Here is a 21,943-nt window from a genome sequence, read left to right as displayed (position 1 = left end):
CAATAATTATATTATTAGTAGCAAAAGACAGATAACATAAGAAATTACTAACCTTGAAAATTACATTTATAATCTCATCTTGTTTGGCAGAGCCTCGTGCTGATAGCGTGTTATGAAATAATAAAGAAAGAAGAAGACGTGCTAATAGCGTGTTATGAAATAATAAAGAAAGAAGAAGAGTAGAGAAAATAGAGAGAGTGATTCTTATTTTTCTCTTGAGGATGAGAGATTGATTCAGAATACAATAAACAAAACCTCTTTATTTACAGGAAAAAATACTTACTTTCTGACTAAAAGTCAAATACTTCAAATACTGATAAATATCAATTAGATAATAATGATAAATATCAACTAGATCTTATATATATTAATAAATATTCTCTAAATACATTTATAACATTTTTCAATTAAATGATTCTTAATTATTGTTAATACTGTGGACAAGTATTGTTGTACGGAGAGATTAGTATACAGTGACAATCATCATCCAAACAAGTTACATAAACTAATGACACTTAATTAAAAACATCATCTTCTTTGTTACATGCTTTACACCCTCACTTTTTCTTCTTCTTCTTTGTTACATAGAATTCCAGCTGCAAATATTGGGTACCTAAAAGCAGAAAAATTTTCTTCTATGTGAATATTATTAGCAAAAAAAGCCAAATAGAAATTTGAAAAAAAATAAATTTAAAAATAAATTGAGTATTTGGTGGAAGTAAAGCAGCTGAATTCTTGTTTCTGGGTTTCAAGATTGAGATATATGGCTACTGTTAATGAAATTGGAAGTTTTACCTACTTGGGGTTGATTAAACGTGCGTATTTTCCAAAACGACGTCGTTTTATCGCCCCTCTATCTTGGTTGAAATTGCCTAGTGTCCAATTACGCATACAAAACCCTCAAAGGAGGAATGGGTTTAGGTTGAATAGTTCAGTTGAATTGGACTCTTTTGTGACGAGTGATAATGATGAGGAAAAGGGTGATGAGATGAGTGAATGTTTCTTCGAGGCGATAGAGGAATTGGAAAGCATGAGAAGGGAGCCATCAGATGTGTTAGGGGAAATGAACGAGCGATTATCGGATAGAGAAATGCAGTTGGTGTTAGTGTATTTCGCGCAAGAAGGGAGGGATTCGTGGTGTGCCTTGGAGGTATTTGAGTGGTTAAGGAAAGAGAATAGAGTCGATAAGGAAACGATGGAGTTAATGGTTTCGATAATGTGTGGATGGGTTGAGAAGTTGATTGGTGGGAAGAGCGATGTTGGAGATGTGGTGGATTTGTTGGTTGATATGGATTGTGTGGGGTTGAACCCGGGGTTTAGTATGGTTGAGAAGGTTGTTTCGTTGTATTGGGACGCGGGGGAGAGGGATGGAGCCGTGGCGTTTGTGAAGGAGGTGTTGAGGAGGCAGATTGGTGGTTATTCCGATGCGAATGTAGATGGGCATAAGCCTGGTCCTGCTGGTTATCTTGCCTGGAAGATGATGGTAATCTTTATATACTCGTTGAATTTATGCTAAGTACTGCCTTCGTTTTCAATTTGTTTGTCTGGTTTTGACTTGACACGGAGTTTGAAGAAAGTAAAAAATGATTTTTGAATTGTGGTGTCTTAAACTAAAAGATATGTAAAATGTAGCAAAATGATCGTTAATCAACCTTTCGGGTTAAAGAGTTGCCAAAAAAGGAAGAGACATTTTTTTTTTGAAACGGACTAGAAAGGAAACTAAAACAAACAAGTTGGAACAGATAGAGTACTTGTTAGCTATAAATATTTGGTGTTTCTCCATTAAAAAAGTGATATAATAGAACATAGGTAGATCCACGATTTGAAATTTAGGTGTTCCTCAAGTTAGTATATATACTAACAATCATTGGGTTCACAGGCAAATATTTGTAGATATTTAATAAATTTCTTAATATATATACAGTGTCCGTGGAATGAACCTTGGCGTAGCAAGTAAAATTGTTGTCATGTGACCAAGAGGTCATGGGTTTGAAATTCAAACTGTGGAAACAACCTCTTGCATAGTTAGGTGTGCTTTGGAGTGGCCTTGCTAGTAGCGTAGGACTTTCATTTTAGGATGGAATCTCTAGTTAGGTGGGTTGGGGGAGGTGGGTGCTTGCAGTTTGTTAGTGTATCGTACTGCTTTGTGGGTACCTTGTTTCTGTTATTTCATCTTGTCTCACGTTTTATTACAACCTTATTTACTGTCTGTGTGTCTTGAGCCGAGGTCTATCGGAAACAACCTCTCTACTTCTTCGAAGGTAGTGGTATGGACTGTGTACATTTTACCCTTCCCAGACCCCACTAGGTGGGAAATCACTGGGTATGTTGTTGTTGTTGGAAACAACCTCTTGCGGAAATGCAGGTAAGGCTGGGTGCAATAGATCCTTGTGGTTTGGCCCTTCCCAGGATCCTATGCATCACGGGAGCTTAGTGCAACGGACTGCCTTTTTATATATAGTCAGTGACTGTACTCTAGATCCACCATGTAATATAGTCCTGTCTTGGTGGACTCTTGATTGAAAATACAAAGTGTCATGCCTTTGACCGGCTTGTGTTCTTTTCTAGTCCTTCAGTTTGGTCATGTTAATGTCATACTATCTTATGCTTATTGAAAGTTATTTATTTCCCATTACAGTCAAATTAGGATTTATCTCATTAGCTGTGTATCATATTGTATTGGAATGAAGCAAATAACACCCTATGATATTAGGAAAGTTGCGTATATATTCTATTTTCTTGCATCCTTGTTGTGAAAAACATGTGTGTCTTGTTGTGAAACTTGAATAAGATTACTTGTGGAATGTTCGTAGATGGTTGTTGGCCAAAAAAATTGGGTCGGGTCTGGTTGGATAGGTCGTCGCAGCCCAGTTCACAAATTACGATCCCCAACTAAAGTTAGACAATGAACGTTGATAAGGGGGTTCTTTTGCTATGGGATCTAGGATCACTTCACCATGAATTTATCGCTGCAAGCTCTCTGTCCTCCGGTTAAATGCTCTGTATTTTAGTTTTGAGAAATTGATATGGTTCAATCCTTTGGTGTTGTATAGTAGAAGGGGAAAAAGGTCTGATAGTAACTTCTTCATGTTTTATATTACCCGTGTCTTTTCTGATGTACGGTTTTCCTGCTTCTAGGATTTGTTCTGCAAAATTATATCCATGTCTTATAGCTTTACCTTTGTGTCAGGAGGAGGGTAATTACAAGGATGCAGTCAAATTAGTTATTGACATTCGAGATTCTGGTTTGAAGCCCGAGTTATACAGCTATTTGATTGCAATGACAGCTGTGGTAAAAGAGCTGAATGAATTTGGAAAAGCTTTACGCAAATTAAAAGGTTTTGCCAGAACTGGTCTCGTCGGTGAGCTTGATTTAGAAAATCTAAGGCTCGTAGAAGAATATCAAGCAGATCTGTTAGCTGAGGGTGTACAGTTGTCCAATTATTTGATTCGAGAGGGAGGCCCTTCTCTTTTTGGAGTGGTTCATGAGAGGCTTCTTGCAATGTATGTCTGCGCTGGCCGTGGGATAGAAGCGGAGAGACATTTGTGGCAAATGAAGTTGGCTGGCAAGGAAGTCAGCGGAGATCTTCATGACATTGTCTTAGCAATATGTGCTTCCCAAAACGAGCTAGGCCCCATCTCACGGTTGCTTACGGGAATGGAATCTTCAAGCTCATTACAGAAAAAGAAAACATTGTCATGGCTGTTGAGAGGTTACATTAAAGGCGGGCACTTAGAGAATGCTGCGGAAACTGTAATTAAGATGCTCGACTTGGGTCTGTATCCAGATTTTCTCGACAGAGCAGCTCTGCTACAGAGACTACGAAGAAGAATTCAACAACCTGGAAGTTTGGAAGCATACCTTAACCTTTGCAAGCACCTTTCAGATGCGAGTTTGATTGGTCCGTGTCTTGTATATCTGTATATAAAGAAGTATAGACTTTGGATAATAAGGACGCTTTGAGCAACTCGGGAGAAGCTGCCGCGTGTTCTGAAACTACAGTAGACGAAGCTCTAGTCTGTTGCAGGCTTTGATGTGTATAATATGTATAGTTTTAGATGATTCGAGAAACATACAGTGAACGAGAGAGCAAGATGTTGGTTGCTGGTCTAATATTAAGCATCTTGTTCTCAAGTATATTCATGTACATTTAAAACAGCCTCTTTACCTACCCCACTTGTGAGACTACATGGGTATGTTGTTGTAATAAGTACTCCATTACCCCCCACGTCGCGAGAACCAATAATAAACTATGCTTCAGGTATGTTGTCCTGATGTAATATACTGTCCTTGTATCTATTATTGGAGGTCATTGGTGCTATTGTTCTCCGAATATGTATTTTTTTTTAGTTTTTGATAATCGTGGTGTCCAGGCCAGCTTCCGCATACCTCGACGGGTATCAGGTAACTCTGTCCGCCAAGATAAAAAGAGATGGAAAGAAATCATCTAGTATTTGTCTCTGTCGGAAATTGAATTTGAGACTTCATAGCGTTCAACTCACTTCATTGAATCACTAGACCACATCCGTGGGTGTTATATGCAACTGTTGTGGGAAAATTTTGAAGTTGGTCATCTTTATTATTGAAGGACTAACAAAATCGAAATCTTAACGAGTTCATAAAATCACATTTTTCTTTGGATTATCATAGCGTACTTTTACATTATTTATGCAGAGAAAGATCTTTTCATATATTTACACTCATATTTCTCCTTAATTTCTCCAAACTAACAAATCTATTTAATTTCCTAAACTAACATTCAGTTCAAGCACATCTATAGGATTTTGACGACAATTAAGATTCAATCTACTTTCATGTTAGTTGCTACTATTTCTAGAGTATTTTCTTATCAGTTAAATAAAAAATCAAACTGTTAAAGACTAAAAATCGATAAATCAAAAGTGGATCAAAAATATCTTATTGATTTGATTATTGCTTTATCATATTTAAAAACTAAAAATCAATAAATCGAATTGATAATATATGAAATCGAACCGAATTGATCAATACACAACCCTACCTTCGTGTATATTCATTTTCACAAAAAGATAGAAAAAAATAGACTGCAACATTTTTTTTCTTGATAATCATAGTGTCCAGATCAATTTAGGCACTTCACCAAAATTTATGGGATATTTGTTAGTCTGCCACATGCTACAGATAACAGGTAACTCTGTCCAAGATACTTAAAACCTCGTGATTCTCTCATATTATTGACCACTAGGCTAAATCTTTTATTACTGCCAATAGAGCCGTCAATATGCGTCAGGCCCGTTGGACCAGCCCGGCCCAACCTGTAATTTGATGAGGTTGGACTATGATTTTTGCAGCTCATTTAAGAACAGGGCTTTTCATCCTAGCAGTATAAGCTCGTTGGTTCGTGGACTTGAGCAATATGGGTTGGGCGGGCCCGTGAATCAAACAAAAAATGATTAAGAAATCTAAAATTTACATATATACACAAGACAACTTTACCTAATTACATTAAATCCCAATTTGGTAAAGTAATTACATAAATTTCAAAGTAATTACTTAAATACCCTATTTTTTTACTTTCTCTCTTCAACCCATTATACATCCAAAAACACGCTACTTCTGTGTTGCATCTCTCGTATTTTTCTCCCATCACAAATCCATTTTTTTCTCCATAATTAAAACCCATTTTTCACACCAAAAATCAAGCAACGTGTACTTAGAGGTTTCCAATTTGTAAGTTTTGAAGCATTAATTGAAGTTTCTGATTTTCTTCATTAATTTTTGAATTTTTTTGTTTCAACTTGACCAAATCAGGATAATTTTCAATTCTTGTTTGGTTGCATGTTGGTTTCTATGAAATTAACTTCTTTTGCAATTCCATGCCAGTTTGATTGTTAGTGTTTTTTTTTTTTTTTGGTATAGTTCAAGTCAGATCTTTGAATTTCTTGTGTTATAATTGCTATTGCTTAACTTCCCATTTGATTAACTTCGACTACAAAGCCATTTTTCCGTTTTTATAGTTCAAATCAGATCTTTGATTAACTTTTCATTTTTTTCCGTATAGTTCAAGTCAGATCTTTGAAACTAGGCATTTTGTCAAAGATCTGACTTGTCATTTTTATTGGAACGATAACTGTTTCGTATTGCTTATTGTGTATAGATATGTATGAATATCCTTCTATATATTTAGGTTATCTATAATTAGATATGTTAGACTATGGTTTAATCACCTTAAAAATATATATAACTACTATGTGTTGTTTCTGATTTTCTCGTTATGTATGATCCCAATTATACATATTTATCTTATGTATAATTATAACTGACGTTCAAAGCGATCAGAAGTTATTTTGTCCCACTAATGTATAATATATGTATTCTGAAATATATTTCAATATGTTATACATTGGTAGTTCTGAAAATCCAAACAGTTATAAAGTATTAATATTTTATAAGGTGACATTATACATTCAGATAAGATTATAGGTCATACATATTTTAATTTAAAAATCTGTATTATGACATTATACATTATAACAGTTTATTTCTTAAATGTGTAAGTTACCCTCATACATGTCTAACTGTTGTTAATTAGGTTTTGATTTTAATTCTGAGATGTATAAGATACCCTCATACATGTGTAATTGTTGTTTATTTAGGGTCTGATATAAATTGTTAGATGTACAGGTAACCCTCATACATGTGTAACTGTTGTTTAATTAGGATCTGAATTAAATTGTTAGATGTATAATTTACCCTCATACAAGTGTAACTGATGTTTATTTAGAGTTTGATAAGTTACCCTCATACCTGTATAAGTTACCCTCATACAGGTGTAACTGTTGTTAGATTATTTTCTTTTTACATGTATAACGATATTATAATTATTGAACGTATTGTTACTTCATTTTTTTTTTTGAAATCAGGGATTGTGGCGTCTTTGTGTCTGCCTATGCAGAAATATTAAGTGAAGGGCAGCAAGTGCATTCATGTGGGTTTGATGCTGGAAGTCAATGTGCGCACTATGTTTCATTACTGTGGCATTATGGAGTGACAAAAGCAACTGAAGGGTACACGGGTGATAATGGCGATCCTCCTCGGCCAAGGAATATTGTTCTCCAAATAATTGATGAAAATGCAATTGTTACTTTAGAGTAGCATTGTTTTATAATAGCCGGCATTGAAACAACTAATTCTTACTTTTGTAGTTGATATTAAACGGTTACAATATTACTTTCTGGATGTTAATTTACAATTTATGGATGTCTTTGTCTTTTGAAAAAATATTTTGCAATTACTTACACTATACTATAATATTACTAACATAGTTTGGTAGTTATTGAGTTTCCCTTTCATTTTTTTTATAACGTATAAAAATAAATTACAAATTAGTTTGTTATTGTATATCAACACATTGTATTTTTACCAGTAGGTAAATTCTGTTAGAAGTTAATAATACGTTGAACTAACGAATAATACGTTTAAACTTATGTATTACATAACATCATACATGTTTTTAAACGTTTATGACTTAATAGAAAACTACGAAAATATTTTACATTACACATATTTAAAAAATATAATACTATATCATACACTACCATACGTTGTGAACTTATCATAAATTAAAACTAAACTATTATCAATAATCATACACATAAAATAAAATGAAAAAGGCAACTTAAATTTTCACGAATTATGTTACATGAGTCTGCCATTTATTATGCTGTTTAAACAAAAAAAAAAACATGTACTCAGTTAAAAGTCATTCTTGTCAGTCTAACATCATACATGTTATTAAAGTATAATAGTATATCATACATTACTTATATATGAAATATTAATGTATAATTGTGTAATACACATTACGTTTCAACGAGTATTTACTGTAATAGTTGTCAATTATTGTGCTATAATTGTAAGTTATATGGTAACGAAATATGATCTATGAAAAATGTATAAAATTTTTATAATAATATCACACATTGATTACGAAGTGAACATCAAATAACAATTAAAAACATAAATATAAGTTGCTCCAGGTTTCCAACAAAAACTAATAAATATATTTATACAAATAAAACCAAACAAAGCATCAGCATATAGAAAAACATATTATCTTCTTCATGATTCCTTCGGAAAGAAATCGCATGTCCTCCGATTGTAACCGGCTCGTCCTCATTTACTGCAACAATTCGAACTTGAAGAAAGTGATTCACTTGATTTCGAATGCCTTCCTTTCTTTGGCCTACCAGGCGGACTTCTATATTTGGGCGGCACAACTTCTTCATCATCAACAAAATATTTTTATCACAAATGTTTCCGATTGATTCATACTAGACGTCTTCAAGACCTACTTGCAGTCTTTGTTACGACAATTCAGTACATAGTTGTATCAATTTTTTAACACCAAGTCAATCTATTATACAAAAGTTTTAAAAATCAAAATTTCAGTACAAAATGCAAATTTTTGGGACTATTACAGTTTCATTATACATTGGCTAGAATGTATAGACAGACGTTATACATTCGTAATTTTATGATTCAACTAAACATAAGACAACTTGAAAACATAAACTTGTTCAAAACATCTAATACCATATTACCATACATTATAACATCAACAAATAAAGATGACACTTTTATATCATACCTTTGTTTGTCGGATCGTTTCGCTTTGGTGTTGAAGCCATTAGCTATTGCATATCTAGCCATTACTGCAACCAGAGTATGCTTATCCTTATAAAGTTGATTTACCTTTATTTCGGTGTTCTTGCAATCAGTACTGAAGTTTTTCGCTCCAATTTCAGGAACATATAGAGCATACTGATTATGCGTTTCAACAATCGTTAACGCAATCGAATCATATTCACTACCTTCGATACAAAATACAACACCAATTTATCTATCAAACTCGATTTCGTTATTTGATTTGTCGAAAACAAAAATACACGGCAAAAAATTAGCCAATCCAGAAAATTATTTCTTCAACTCAACGTAAATCCTCACTCCATTGTCATTCCTTATAACAATTGGAGAAGAATTACCTTCAACGATATATTTCACTTCAATTTTTGTAGTACTTCATCGAGATCCAATTCCATAGCGATTGTAGCAATCAATTTCAAGAAAGTTATACTTTCTGAAACAATAATTGCGTCACTTTTGTATGATTGATAACTAATTTCTGACTCCCAAATACCAGAATGTCGCAACAATATGGGGATATTCATATTCATTTTAGTAGAATTGAAGAACAAATGTAGAAGATTTTTTTTTTTTGGTTTTCAAGATCGTCAATCCAAAAAAAAATACTGTAATGTTTAAGAAAATTTTTGAAATTGAAATTTCAGTTGCTATTTTTATTCATACACTAGTTAATGTTAGCTAATTATTGCCGTTAATTAAGGAACAAAAAAATAATTTATGATTTATCTTACCTTAAATATGGAATTAACTGTTTTATCATACATTTGACCTACGTATGATGGACGATCGAATGTATAAGTATATTTGCAAAAATCGGGAGAGAGAAAACTTGAAGAGATTTTATGTAATTAATTTCATTAACTAGGGAATTTATGTTGTTTATACCTTTAAATAGAATAGAGTATTAAGAATTAAAAAAAGAAGTCCAAACTCAGTCGATTCGGACCATCATAGATTTTAAATATTAAATATATTTATAAAATATATAAATAATTAAAATATAAAATACTAAATTTTGTAAGGAATTAAATATGTTTGATGAAAATGATGTGATGATGTTGAACATGCCACAAGTGCCATGAGAGTTTTTCTTCAAGAATTCGTTTTCACTTTTAATGGATTAAATATTGGTATTTTTTTGTGTTTTATTATGATTAATTAAAACAAAATTAGGTTAATATTGCTATTTAGCTACTAATATTACTATTCATTAACAGTTTCGTTTGTTTTTCAACATCTCTATTTGATTTGAATTTAGTGTCAAAAGTTATTTAATTTCACAAATTATTAAAATTTTTTTTTATAAATTTGAAACTTGATTAACAAATAGTAACTTCAAGCAATATTATATTATAAATATTTATGTAACTAATAATTAAAATTTATTAAAATTTAAATTATAAAAATAATATATTTTAAAACGTGAGTTGATCGTAAAGACCGCAACCCATAATGTAATGGATTGAACTTGCTATTTATTCACCTATCATATTGATGTATCAGCTCGACCCGACCCATCAAACTCTAAAAACCGTGTGGGCCGGCTCGAATGGACTGACCATATTGATAGCTCTAACTGCCAACATTTAAAAGGGAAAGAAAAACAAAACAAGAACTCCATTTCAGCTTTGGAGCTCTTTCCGCTTTTTCTTTGCATCTCTTCATTAAACTAATTCGGTATGAACTATTAAATTATGATGATTTGCGCATTCTTAAAACGACCTCTTTAATTGTATAGCTACCAAAACCTTTATCCATGTTGAATCATCTTAAGATTTGCAATCTCATTATTGCCCACTAAGTGTTTGTGAAAATGCCTCAACCAATTTTTGGCTCATCATTTGGTGAATGGCGTTGATTTATGTTGTGGGTTTATGAAGTTTTGGAATTGGTTTGAGGAAAATAAGGATATTGATCTCAAATTCTTAATTCTTGAAGTTTATGTTGAATTGCAATTTCAATTTTTGCCCACTAACTGTTTGCCTCAACCAACTTTTCGTTCATTATTTTGTGAATCATGTTGATATATGTTGTGGGTTTACGAAGTTTATGTAATTGGCTTGAGGAAATTAACGATTTTGATTTCATTTTTTTGTTTCTTGGTTCAGTTTTTTGTATTTTAGAGTGAGAAGAATTACTCCTTATAAAAGGGGTCAAAAGAAAAACAAAACTAATAAAAAAATGCCATTTTTTGAGCTCCTTGCTCTTTTTCTCTGTATTCAATTGAGTTTTTTGTGCAGATTATGCATTATTTTGTTTTTGTTGTTGTTCTTTCTCTTGTTTGTTGTGTAAAGTCTTCCATTTTGATTAGTTTGTTTTGTTGTGATTGTTCCCATGTTTGCATCCCCTTTTCTCAAACTGTTTGGTAGGTATAGTTTAAGATGAGGGTCTATCGAAAACAACCTCTCTAGCACTATGAGGTAGAGGTAAGGTTTGCGCACACTCTATCCTTCCTGGACCCCACCTGTGGGATCACACTGGGTTGTTGTTGTTGTTGGTCGTTTTCTCTGTATCTCTCTGTCAAAGTAATCGGTATGAACGATTAAACTATGATGATTCTGGCATTCTTTTAACAATCCCTTGAATGTATAGCAACCAATCAGTATATTATAACCTTTTATCCATCACGAATCCTTTTTAAGATTTGCAATCTCATTTTTTGCCCGCGAACTGCTAGTGTTTTTCGTTCATCATTTGGCGAATCATGTTGATATTTGTTGTTGGTTTCTTGAAATTCATGTGATTGGTTTGAGGAAATTAAGGATTTTGATTTCGAACTTCTGTTTCCTGGTTCAGTTTTTTGTTTTTCCAAGAATTGGATTACCATGATAAAAGGTAGTCGTCTTCCGTTGAAAGGGTGGCAGCAGGCTGCTGTTGCACTTGGTTCTGCAGTTGGTGCATTATTAGATCCTCGAAGAGCAGATCTTATTGCTGCCTTGGGTGAGACGACAGGGAAACCAGCTTTTGATAGGGTTCTTGAAAGGATGAAGAAGAGCCCCGAAGGCAGAGTAAGGTCTTTTACTTTATTTGCTCCATTTAGTTCAATTTATCTGTCTAGTTTTGACTTGGCATGGAGTTTAAGAAGGTAGAGAAACTTTTAAATCTTGTGGTCAAAGCTAAAGATACGTAGAATGTACCAATGCCTTTTAATCGTGTGGTCTTAAACGTGCCATGTGGGAAGTTAAAATTAGGAGTTGCCGAAAAAGGAAAGAGACATTTTTTTTGAAACGGACTAAGAACAAAGAAAGACAAGTAAATTGAAACGGAGGGAGTATTAATTTATTTTAAGTCATTTTCTGTTGAATGCAAAGGCTAGCTCTTCCTTTAAGTAATTGATTTGCTACATTGGCATGTTAGTCTTTATGAAATACTCCTATAATTGACTGGCTATCTTTGTGGCAAACCGGGAGCATATGACTTGTACGCTCCAGCTTGAGGGGGAGTGTTAGATATGGTATAATTTGTGTAGATATATGAGAATATTCTGTGTATTTAGTATAGATATGAGAATACTGTAATCCCTAGAATCAGGCAATTGGAGATTGTGTAATATTTGCTTATTTTCTTTCCTTATTCACGTTAGCTGTAACAACTATTTAATCACATGAACTTGAGGGAATAATCAATCAATACAATTCCCAATATCTTGTCTCTTCATTTTCAATTTCACACTTCTTTCCCGCTTCACTGTTTCATCACTTGAGCTGGAGCAGCACCAATTATAGCCTGTTCAACCTCCTTGTTATGAGGCAACAAAACTGGCCATCTTTCCTCTTTTTGCTCTGGTGGAATTGACTTCTTTCACACCATATTTTCTGGTTCTCTTGATGTTCCCTGAAACACTCCCATAATTCCTCTCATTGTGACAGTGCATTCCAAATCTTTTTATCTTAGGACCTCCTGAAACAGGGTACTTGCGGACTCCTTCAGACCTTGGATGAATAAAATTGTGGAGCGTCAATATTAAGTTGGTTCTCATGAGAAATATTTGGGCTTCAAACTCTTTTGCACAGGAGGGGCTGTCTGGGCTGTGATGATGTTAGAGTTGATGTTCACCTCGGGGTTGACATGACTTGGCATTAGTAAAAGTGATATGTTCCTTGCCAGGCTACGTGCCAGATAGCAGAGTCGTCCAAGAAGACATCAAACAGCTTGCTGTATTCAAACCTATTACCATCTTTTTTCATCATTTCAGGCTCGAGGTCCCAGAGCATTGCTGTGCTCTCTCGTATGCCTTGAGGTGGAAATCGACATCTCTGGGGCCATCTCCAAGCTGCTGGTTGACTCTGGGAAGGGTCTCTTTTGCGTAACCAACTCTGTGTTGATTCATCAAGCAAAACACCCGAATCGGATATCTTGTTGTTTTCTGGTGCAATCACTAGTGGCCTCCTGTACCAATGCAGTTATTTTGCCACTCTTAAGATTTCAGCATCTATCAGAATCCTTGTGTCACTTACACCATGTACCTAAGCCCATAGGTGTTGCCTGTTTAGGCCGTGTGCAAGAGTGTTGAAGTAAATCTAGGTGCAACTTTATTTCCTTGATAGCTTGATGTAAGGTGCAGTTAGGGGCTCACTTATGCAGCGAGAGCGTGGCTCAAGAAAAAGCTTGGAAACTCTTAGCTATGTCGTTCTTCTCTTTTGCTTTCCTAATGAGTTTTCTGTATGTCCTAGCTCCAACAGATAAGCCAGTCTCTGTTATTCTTCTGGCCATCTTTCTTGTCTTGTAAACTTTGGGGTGCTTTGTATGCTGCTGGCAACCTGTTCTAACTCTGTAAGAGCTAGCAGTTATAAGGCAGATAGTACTAACATACTGCTAGGCAACATTAGCGGATAGTCTTAGAAGTGGACGACTGACATGAAATCTTGTGATATATGTTCAATTATTTGCTGTTTTATGAGAGTACTCGTCATCTCATTTGGCTATTTTCATTCTATCCATTAAAGTTTCGTATAATTGATTTGAAGTATATTTTGGTCTAATGATTGTAGTCTTGGATGTATTTACATTTGTTCCTCAGGAAATACTGTTGGAACGACCTCGTGTGATCTCTACAAAAGTGGGGCATGCATGGGACTTGCCTGATAACACTTTTGGTGCTGCATACGCAAGGTTTATGGGATCTAGGAACTTTTCACCTGATGATCGTCCACCAGTGCGATTCATGGAAACTGAAGAGTTGGCATATGTAGCTATGCGGGCTCGCGAGGTGCATGACTTTTGGCACACCCTTTTTGACCTTCCAACAAACCTGATCGGAGAAACAGCGCTAAAGGTGATCGAGTTTGAACAGATGCTACTCCCTATGTGTTTGATGTCTGTGCTAGGGGGTACAGCAAGGTTTAGTGACAAGCAAAGGAGCTTGTTCTACCAGCATTACTTTCCATGGGCGCTTAAGGCTGGAGCTCGTAGCACAGATCTTATGTGTGTGTACTATGAAAAACATTTTCATGAGGATTTGGAAGATGTTCGTCGCAAATGGGGAATAATTCCAGCTCCACCTCCTCCAAGGCCAAATGCAACAATTGTTGTGCCTGTTTGAAGATGAAGCAAATTTATCTATGTTGCTTGGACTCTCCAAAGATGTTGCTGGATGTGTGTCCGATCCTCTAGAAGTAGTGCATTCGTGAAGGATCCGACAGGGTTTCAGCAACATTCTTGGAGATTTCGCGCAACATAGTAATCTTGTACCTAATTTCCATACGATTTTCTCTATACAAACAAATGTAAATATCTACTATTGAGTGTAGTAACACAAAGTTGGAGCATCATACTCTATAGACTAGTTTGCAGTTGTCTTTGCAGTGTTTGTTTCTTGTGTGCAAGCCTTTTAGGTTTCTGCAAGCTATTTTCTTTTGTTCTCATTTCTTTTAGGCAGACAGGTGCACTAAAGCTCTGCTATACATAGGGTCCGAGAAAGGATTAGACCATAAGGGTTTATTGTATGCAGTCTTACCTTGCATTTCTGTCAGAGACTGTTTTCATAGCTTGAACTCATGACATCCTGATCATATGACATAAACTTTAACAATTACTCCAAGGCTATCCTTCCCTTGTAATGATGAAACGACAAAATAATTTGCAATGATATAACAGCTGTTCCACTTGATAGATACAAGTCGTGAGAGTAGCTTAGACATCTTTTTCAACAAGTCACAATAATGCAAATTGAGATAAAATCTCTTTTGATTACCAGCTAGGATGATCTAACATATATTATTACCTAAAGTTCACATAAAGTCCTAAAAACATAGGGGATAGAGAGTCCTAAAAACATAGGGGATAGAGAGGGTAAAGTTGATTGATCAGCGCAAGCTTGGCTTAGACTAATCCCATAAGTGGATCTAAAGAGGATAAGAGGTGTACATGGACCTTACCTCTATCTTCAGCAGTAGAGAGGTTGTTTCCTATAGACCCTCGGCTCAATACATCAAAACTGACACTATAGAAAGCATGACAGAAAAAAATAATTTGATAATCGACGCACAAGAGACGATAGAAAGTAACATAAATCAAAAGACAAGAAGCTACGGAAGAAATACTACTACGACTAGTATGAAAGGACAAGCAAGACAACACTAAACTACCAACTACGCTTCTACCCTAATTTCCACCTCCTCTTATCTAAGATCATGTCTTTGCCTCTTCGGTAAGCTGCAACTGCATCATGCCTTTGTCTAAATAAATAAAATAATGTTGGTTGGTAGTAATGAGAGCTCTAAATCTGATTCCAAACTATCAATTATATATAATCCAGCACAGCTACAAAGTTTAGGCAAGAAAAACTTCACTCAAATGATCAATTAACAGAAGTGACATATCACATTGAAAGTAACTTTAGTTTCATGGGTTGTCAAACTGGTACTTTGGACCAAAGCCTTATGCAACTAACACTTCACAACAACCTGGAGCACTCACAATTACAATTACAATTACAACATAGTCGTCTAAAGACAAGGTAAGAAAGGTGATGGAACAATTATCCAACTATTAGATTGAAGAATTGCTTAGTTGCTGCCACCGCCGAAGAGATAACCCAAAGAAGATCCACCTCCAGGAGCAGCATGGACTTTGGTAGATGGCCGGTCCTACATCAAGGTAATAATCCAAGTTAGAACTACACACGTTTACAAAGAGATCAACAATATGATTATACAAGACGAGAATTAACAAGATCTACTACTCCATTGTAAGAGGCCAAAATCATTTCATCATAATACAAAGGCAACTGGCAAATATTGTTTTCTACTATAGGAACTAAAGCATTTTTATCTGAATGGGATTCTAACTGGCAAGCAAATACCACAGATCAATCTCAAAATCGACAACAATATATTAAAAGTCGGTCAGGAAGTCAGCAGTCCCAAAAAATGCAGGTTTACAAACTATTATCACTTCACAACAGGAGAGTTTACATCAATAGAATGTGCTAGCAGCTTATCCTAACCTGAAACACATAGCCAGTGAAACCACCTATGGTTGCAGCAACATAGAATCGTACTAAGTCATAGACTGGTGCCAATGTACTATTCGAGCGAAAATACTATCAGGAAATGCATGACAGGAAAGCTAATAATGCAAGTTCAATACCTGATAGATCTAAATCCAACAATCCATCCATATTCAATAATTTGGATGGAGAATTGTGGTTAAGAAATAGAGAGATTGCACATGGAGATCAGTGCTACGAAGCCATTGCTTTGTCGCTTGAGAACGATGAAGCAATATGAAACAAGGGATCATTGCTTCATGGGTGAAACCATGAAGCTTTAGAAAAGTGTGCAATTCAAGTACTGATGTGCAAAGAGATCCCAATAAGAAACGATCAGTTCTTTAAGTCTCAATAATAGAAGGGTTTGACTAGACTTAGCTGCGGGAAGCCCCAAGCATTCCCAGCAATCAGGTCCTTCCTGTCATACACTCCTCGCAACCTTGTAATTGATTAAAAGAGGGAACATTGAAGTTGTCTATGATTATACCTAAGCAGAGTTGTGATTGTCAATTGTTTCAGAATCAACAGACTTTCATTTGTGAAGGATGAGAAAACAAGCTATTTATATTACTCTACCTCGAATAACCAAAATATTTCTCCAGCAAACAATAAAAATGAACTAGACACGCATTTCAAAGACATCATCCTAATTGATACGAGGGCAATACCGTGATAAAGTTGCCTGTGTTTTGACCATCCGACCCAAAATGGTTTCTCGAAGCGGTGCTCTGAATACCAGCAGGAATCTGCTTAGTAGCATCAACTGCAGCAGAAACAGCAGGCTTTGAAGCTGGCTCCTTATTTATTGCCGGCCCTTCACTTTGAACAGCTGGTGCATTTGTCGTGGTTGATTTTGGCGCCTCACCGCTTCCAAATAAGTACCCCAATGAACTCTGCCCTCCTCCATAGCTGACTCCACGTCCCATATCTCCAACTCTCTCTTGTTAAAGAGTTACCGGAACAACCTGATTCAAGAAAACAGCAAGATGTAGAAGCAGTCCATATGCATTAAGGATATAAGAAACTTTCAAATAATTTACAACAACAACAACAACAAACCCAGTATATTCCCACATCGTGGGGTCTGGGGAGGGTAGAATGTACGCAGTCCATACCACTACCTCTAAAGAAGTAGAGAGGCTGTTTCCGATAGACCCCCGGCTCAAGACAAAGGACAGTATACAAAAAAAAAAAATGGGACATGATAAAATAACATAGGCACGATATACACAAAAATATTGTACATTGCCAAACAAAGGACACCAAAGCCCTCCTAACTACTAACTACGACTCACCCACACACCTTAGCGAAGATGAAATGCACCAAGCAACAACACAAAACAAGAAGCACGGCAGATAGTCAAGCAACAGAAATGAGGAAAGCCACTTTGAGTGGAGACTGTGACGCTCCTACTAACGAACTATTTATACTTCAGACAGGAAACATCAGTATGATAATGCTGGTAAAAACCATGAAGAACCATGAAAATATTAACACAGCTTTAAAAGTTTTAAAGTTTGCATTCTCTTGGCAGTTCAATGAGCGAAACTTGGAGGGAAATCTATGATTCAGCCACACATTAGAAAAAGAATACAGATATTTTGCCAACACAAGGCATCCATAAACATGCAGGGAGAATGAAAAGAAACTCAAGAAACAGAGATATCATCTTAGTCACAACGGGAAGAGAAATATTCACCATGTACCAATCCTCTTTCCCACCTTTGTATTAAACAAAAATCACCATTACTTTTATGATCTATAACAAATAAAAGAGCTCTCGTCTCTGATACAATTTCAAACTTGTATATTACCTATGGATGAAAGGGACCTTTCCACTCTCCCTTCTTTACTGTGTTCCTTTTTAGTTAATTGAGTTCTCCCTAGGATCCACATTTTCTCTTTTTCCTTTATGACCTTGGTGCCTAATTGTTCTGACCTCGGGGATGTGGTTGGTGATTGGCAAAAGTGGGTGGAAAGTGTCTCTTTCTTACCCTCTTACCTCCAAAGGCTAGAGGTGAGTGAAGAAACTTGTTGATTCTTCTATGCTCCACATTTTTCTCCTAAACCATCACCAACTTACCTTTCCCATCAAAAATGAATGAGGAGCCCCCTAGTGCCAACCAAACTATTCATCACTCCTCCAATCCTTGTCCCACTAATTCATCAACACCTTCCCTAAACATACACCATGTCTAAGTTCTCTTACATCGGCCCCAAAGAACTGAAAAAAGTTCATCTCAAACTTGAACAGAGACTCCCTTACGTCCTAATAACCCCCAGATCTCTTGTCAAAAACAATAGCATCCAATCACCCGCACTCTCCCTTTCCGAATCAGTAATCTTTTTACTTTGACAACAACTTCCAATGAAGAATTACCACCCATTATTACTATTTTCATCAACCATTGGTTCTCAGTTGTTAAAGAAAATCAAATTGCTTCTTAACTCGAAACCCAAAATCTCATACCGGCGACTGAACAACCAAATTGCTTCTTAACTCGAAACCCAAAATCTCATACTGACGACTGAGAAACAAAACAACAGCACATTAACACGCACACAAACCCAAACTCAACTTTATCCTAAAATCAAACATTCAACAAAAAAGAATCAAACGCCAGATCTCTTGTCAAAACGAATAGCATCCCCTTCACTCACATTCTCCCTCCCTGAATCAGTAGCATTTTACATTGTAAAACTTTGAATCAAGCCTTAATCAATAAGAATCCCATTTACATCAACCTTTGGTTCTCAATTGTTAAAGACAACTATATTACTTCTTAAAACAAAACTAAAAACCTCATAACAATAACAGAAAAATCAAAACAATAACAACAAATTAACAACACCACAAAACCCCAACTCAACTTCATCCCAAAACTCAAACTATAAAAAAAAAAGAATCAATACTCCAAGATCTCATTTTTCTGAATCAGTAACATCTTACTTTCCAAACTTCAAACCAGCCTTAAACAATCAAGAATCAACACCCACTGTTTCTATTTTCATCAAATACTGGTCGTCAATTGTTAAACACAACTAAATTGCTTCTTAAAACAACACCCCAAAATCTCATAACAATGAAAGAACAATCAAAACAACAGCAAAAAGTTAACAACCACACAAACCCCAACTCAACTTCATCACCAAAATCAAAACTTTCAACAAAAACAAAAACTTTCAACAAAAAAGGATCAATACCCCAGATCTCATTTTCTGAATCAAGACTTAATAGTTAATAATCAAGAATTAACACCCATTATTAACATTTTCATCGACTACTGATTCTCAATTGTTAAAGACAACTAAATTGCTTCGTAACATGAAACCCCAAAACCATACAACAACAAAAGAACAACCCAAACAACAACAAAATTAACAATAACACAAATCCGAACTCGACTTCATCACAAAAAATAAAAAAAATCAACAAAAGTTAAATCTTGAATCTGAAAAATTATAGACAGTAAATAGAGATCTGGGATTGAAAACTTTTTCAGTTACCTTAGATTCTTTGGGATCAGATCAGTGTTTGAAGAAATGGGAAGTACAGTATATTGACTCTCTTGTTTACTTATAATAATTATTCCTTTAGTTTGAAAAAACAAAATGAATGATGTGTTTTGCTAGAGAAAATATACATAATGGTCCCCATTTTTTTATTTTAATAATTTTCTATTCGATGCTTGTTACTTGCGTTGCATTGAAGCTCGATTAATGATCTCTTAACAAAAGTTTATACACTAAGAAAATACCAAATATAGCAAGAGTTTCTGAAACTTATTTTGTATCAATGATGCTCACTAAAATAATAATTATTTAAAAACATAATTTTACTTTTAATTTTATTGATTTTCTTAATTAAAGATAGTAATAGTATATTTTTTAATAAAGGACAATTTAATAAACATCACCAACTTTTTTCTTATTTCTTAAACTTCGTATTCAATTAAAATATGCCATATAAAATAAGACGGAAGAAATACAATATTTTCTGAATTTTAGTTTTTATGAAATTCGTTTTATATCAGTAACATATGGAAGCTTGACTAATTATCTAATTAAGGACTACATTACATGAGTTTAAAAATTACTCCATCAAATATAGCAAAAGTTTCTGGAGTTTGTCCGATATAATATATAGCTTCTAAAATTTATTTTTTTATGAAATTTGCTTTGAGTTTAAAAAATTACCCAAGATAGCAAGAGTGTCTGAAGTTTGTCTGATATAATACAATAGTTTCTAATTTATTTATTTTTTTGTTTATGAAATTTGCTTTGCAGCAGTAATACAATTAATTTACGGAAAAGACTCAAAAATATTTTTGAACTATCTGAAATAGCTCAAAAATGTCCCTCGTTAAATTTTTGGCTAAAAAATATCCCTCCGTTAAATATTTGGCTAAAAAATACCCCTTCCTCTAACGGAATTCGGAAAAGGATAAAAAATACCTCTGAACTATCTGAAATGAGTCAAAAATACCCCTCTGTTAAATATTTGGCTAAAAAGTACCCCTCTCCTTAACAAACTTAAATTATTTCGATTGAATTAAACCCTAACTTTAACTTTTTAACCCTAATACTTTGATTTTTTTTACGTAAAAGTATTTTTAAAATTTAAAAAATAAGATAATGTAAAAAAGTATTTGAATTATAATATAAATTGGTTGAATTTGATTTGAAAAAAAAAATACATTTATTCTAAAAAGGTATTTTCACTTTACATCTTTTTAATCTTTAAAGAAATTAACGAAATTAATGAAATATAAATTTTCACTTAAAGAAATTAACGAAATAAAAATTAAATGATGAACATTATATAAATTAACGAAATAATCGAAATAATTTAATTTTATTAAATACCCCTCTGTTAAATATTTGGCTCAAAAATACCCCTCTCCCTAATGAAATTAAATTATTTCGATTGAATTAAACCCTAACTTTAACTTTTTAATACTAATACTTTAATTTTTTTTACATAAAAGTATTTTTTTAATTTTAAAATAAGATAATGAAAAAAAGTATTTGAATTATAATATAAATTGGTTGAATTTGATTTGGAAAATAAACATACATTTATTCTAAAAAGGTATTTTCACTTTACATCTTTTTAATCTTTAAAGAAATTAACGAAATATAAATTTTCACTTAAAGAAATTACCGAAATATAAATTAAATGATGAACTTTATATAAATTAACGAAATAATCGAAATAATTTAATTTCGCTAAATATCCCTCTGTTAAATATTTGGCTTAAAAATACCCCTCCCCTTAACGAAATTAAATTATTTCGATTGAATTAAACCCTAACTTTAACTTTTTAATCCTAATACTTTAATTTTTTTTTACATAAAAGTATTTTTTTAATTTTAAAAATAAGATAATGAAAAAAAGTATTTGAATTATAATATAAATTGATTGAATTTGATTTAGAAAATAAACATACATTTATTCTAAAAAGGTATTTTCACTTTACATCTTTTTAATCTTTAAAGAAATTAACTAAATATAAATTAATGAAATTAACGAAATATACATTTTCACTTAAAGAAATTAATAAAATATAAATTAAATGATGAACTTTATATAAATTAACGAAATAATCGAAATAATTTAATTTCATTAAGGTAGGAGTATTTTTAAGCCAAATATTTAACAGAGGGGTATTTTTGACCCATTTCAGATAGTTCAGGGCTATTTTTGATCCTTTTCCAAATTCCGTTAGAGGGAGGGGTATTTTTGAGCCAAATATTTAACGGA

General features: G+C 33.9%; 3 protein-coding genes across 3 annotated transcripts; 2 read left to right on the top strand and 1 right to left on the bottom strand.

Annotated features, from left to right (window-relative positions):
- The first annotated feature begins 331 nt into the window (after positions 1 to 331).
- Positions 332 to 4,334, top strand: LOC107847985 (pentatricopeptide repeat-containing protein At2g30100, chloroplastic). The gene is made up of 2 exons (XM_016692617.2): positions 332 to 1,483; positions 3,191 to 4,334. Exons 1-2 carry the CDS (start codon positions 764 to 766, stop codon positions 3,962 to 3,964), a joined length of 1,494 nt encoding a protein of 497 aa, XP_016548103.1. The 5' UTR covers positions 332 to 763; the 3' UTR covers positions 3,965 to 4,334.
- Positions 4,335 to 10,196: 5,862 nt separating this feature from the next.
- On the top strand, positions 10,197 to 14,490 carry LOC107848246 (ubiquinone biosynthesis protein COQ4 homolog, mitochondrial). The gene is made up of 3 exons (XM_016692958.2): positions 10,197 to 10,363; positions 11,483 to 11,694; positions 13,707 to 14,490. Exons 2-3 carry the CDS (start codon positions 11,512 to 11,514, stop codon positions 14,226 to 14,228), a joined length of 705 nt encoding a protein of 234 aa, XP_016548444.1. The 5' UTR covers positions 10,197 to 10,363; positions 11,483 to 11,511; the 3' UTR covers positions 14,229 to 14,490.
- A 921-nt stretch (positions 14,491 to 15,411) lies between these two features.
- On the bottom strand, positions 15,412 to 19,904 carry LOC107848077 (protein SPIRAL1-like 1). Its single transcript, XM_047399497.1, has 3 exons — positions 19,687 to 19,904; positions 16,847 to 17,143; positions 15,412 to 15,774 (listed from the first exon to the last, which is right to left on the bottom strand). Exons 2-3 carry the CDS (start codon positions 17,102 to 17,104, stop codon positions 15,694 to 15,696), a joined length of 339 nt encoding a protein of 112 aa, XP_047255453.1. The 5' UTR covers positions 17,105 to 17,143; positions 19,687 to 19,904; the 3' UTR covers positions 15,412 to 15,693.
- Positions 19,905 to 21,943: the final 2,039 nt, after the last annotated feature.

This window comes from Capsicum annuum, chromosome 11 (assembly GCF_002878395.1).
Source record: "Capsicum annuum cultivar UCD-10X-F1 chromosome 11, UCD10Xv1.1, whole genome shotgun sequence".
In the NCBI taxonomy this organism is placed as follows: Eukaryota; Viridiplantae; Streptophyta; class Magnoliopsida; order Solanales; family Solanaceae; genus Capsicum; species Capsicum annuum.
Note: the sequence above shows the minus strand (reverse complement) of the source record. Positions and strands in the feature narration are given on the sequence as shown.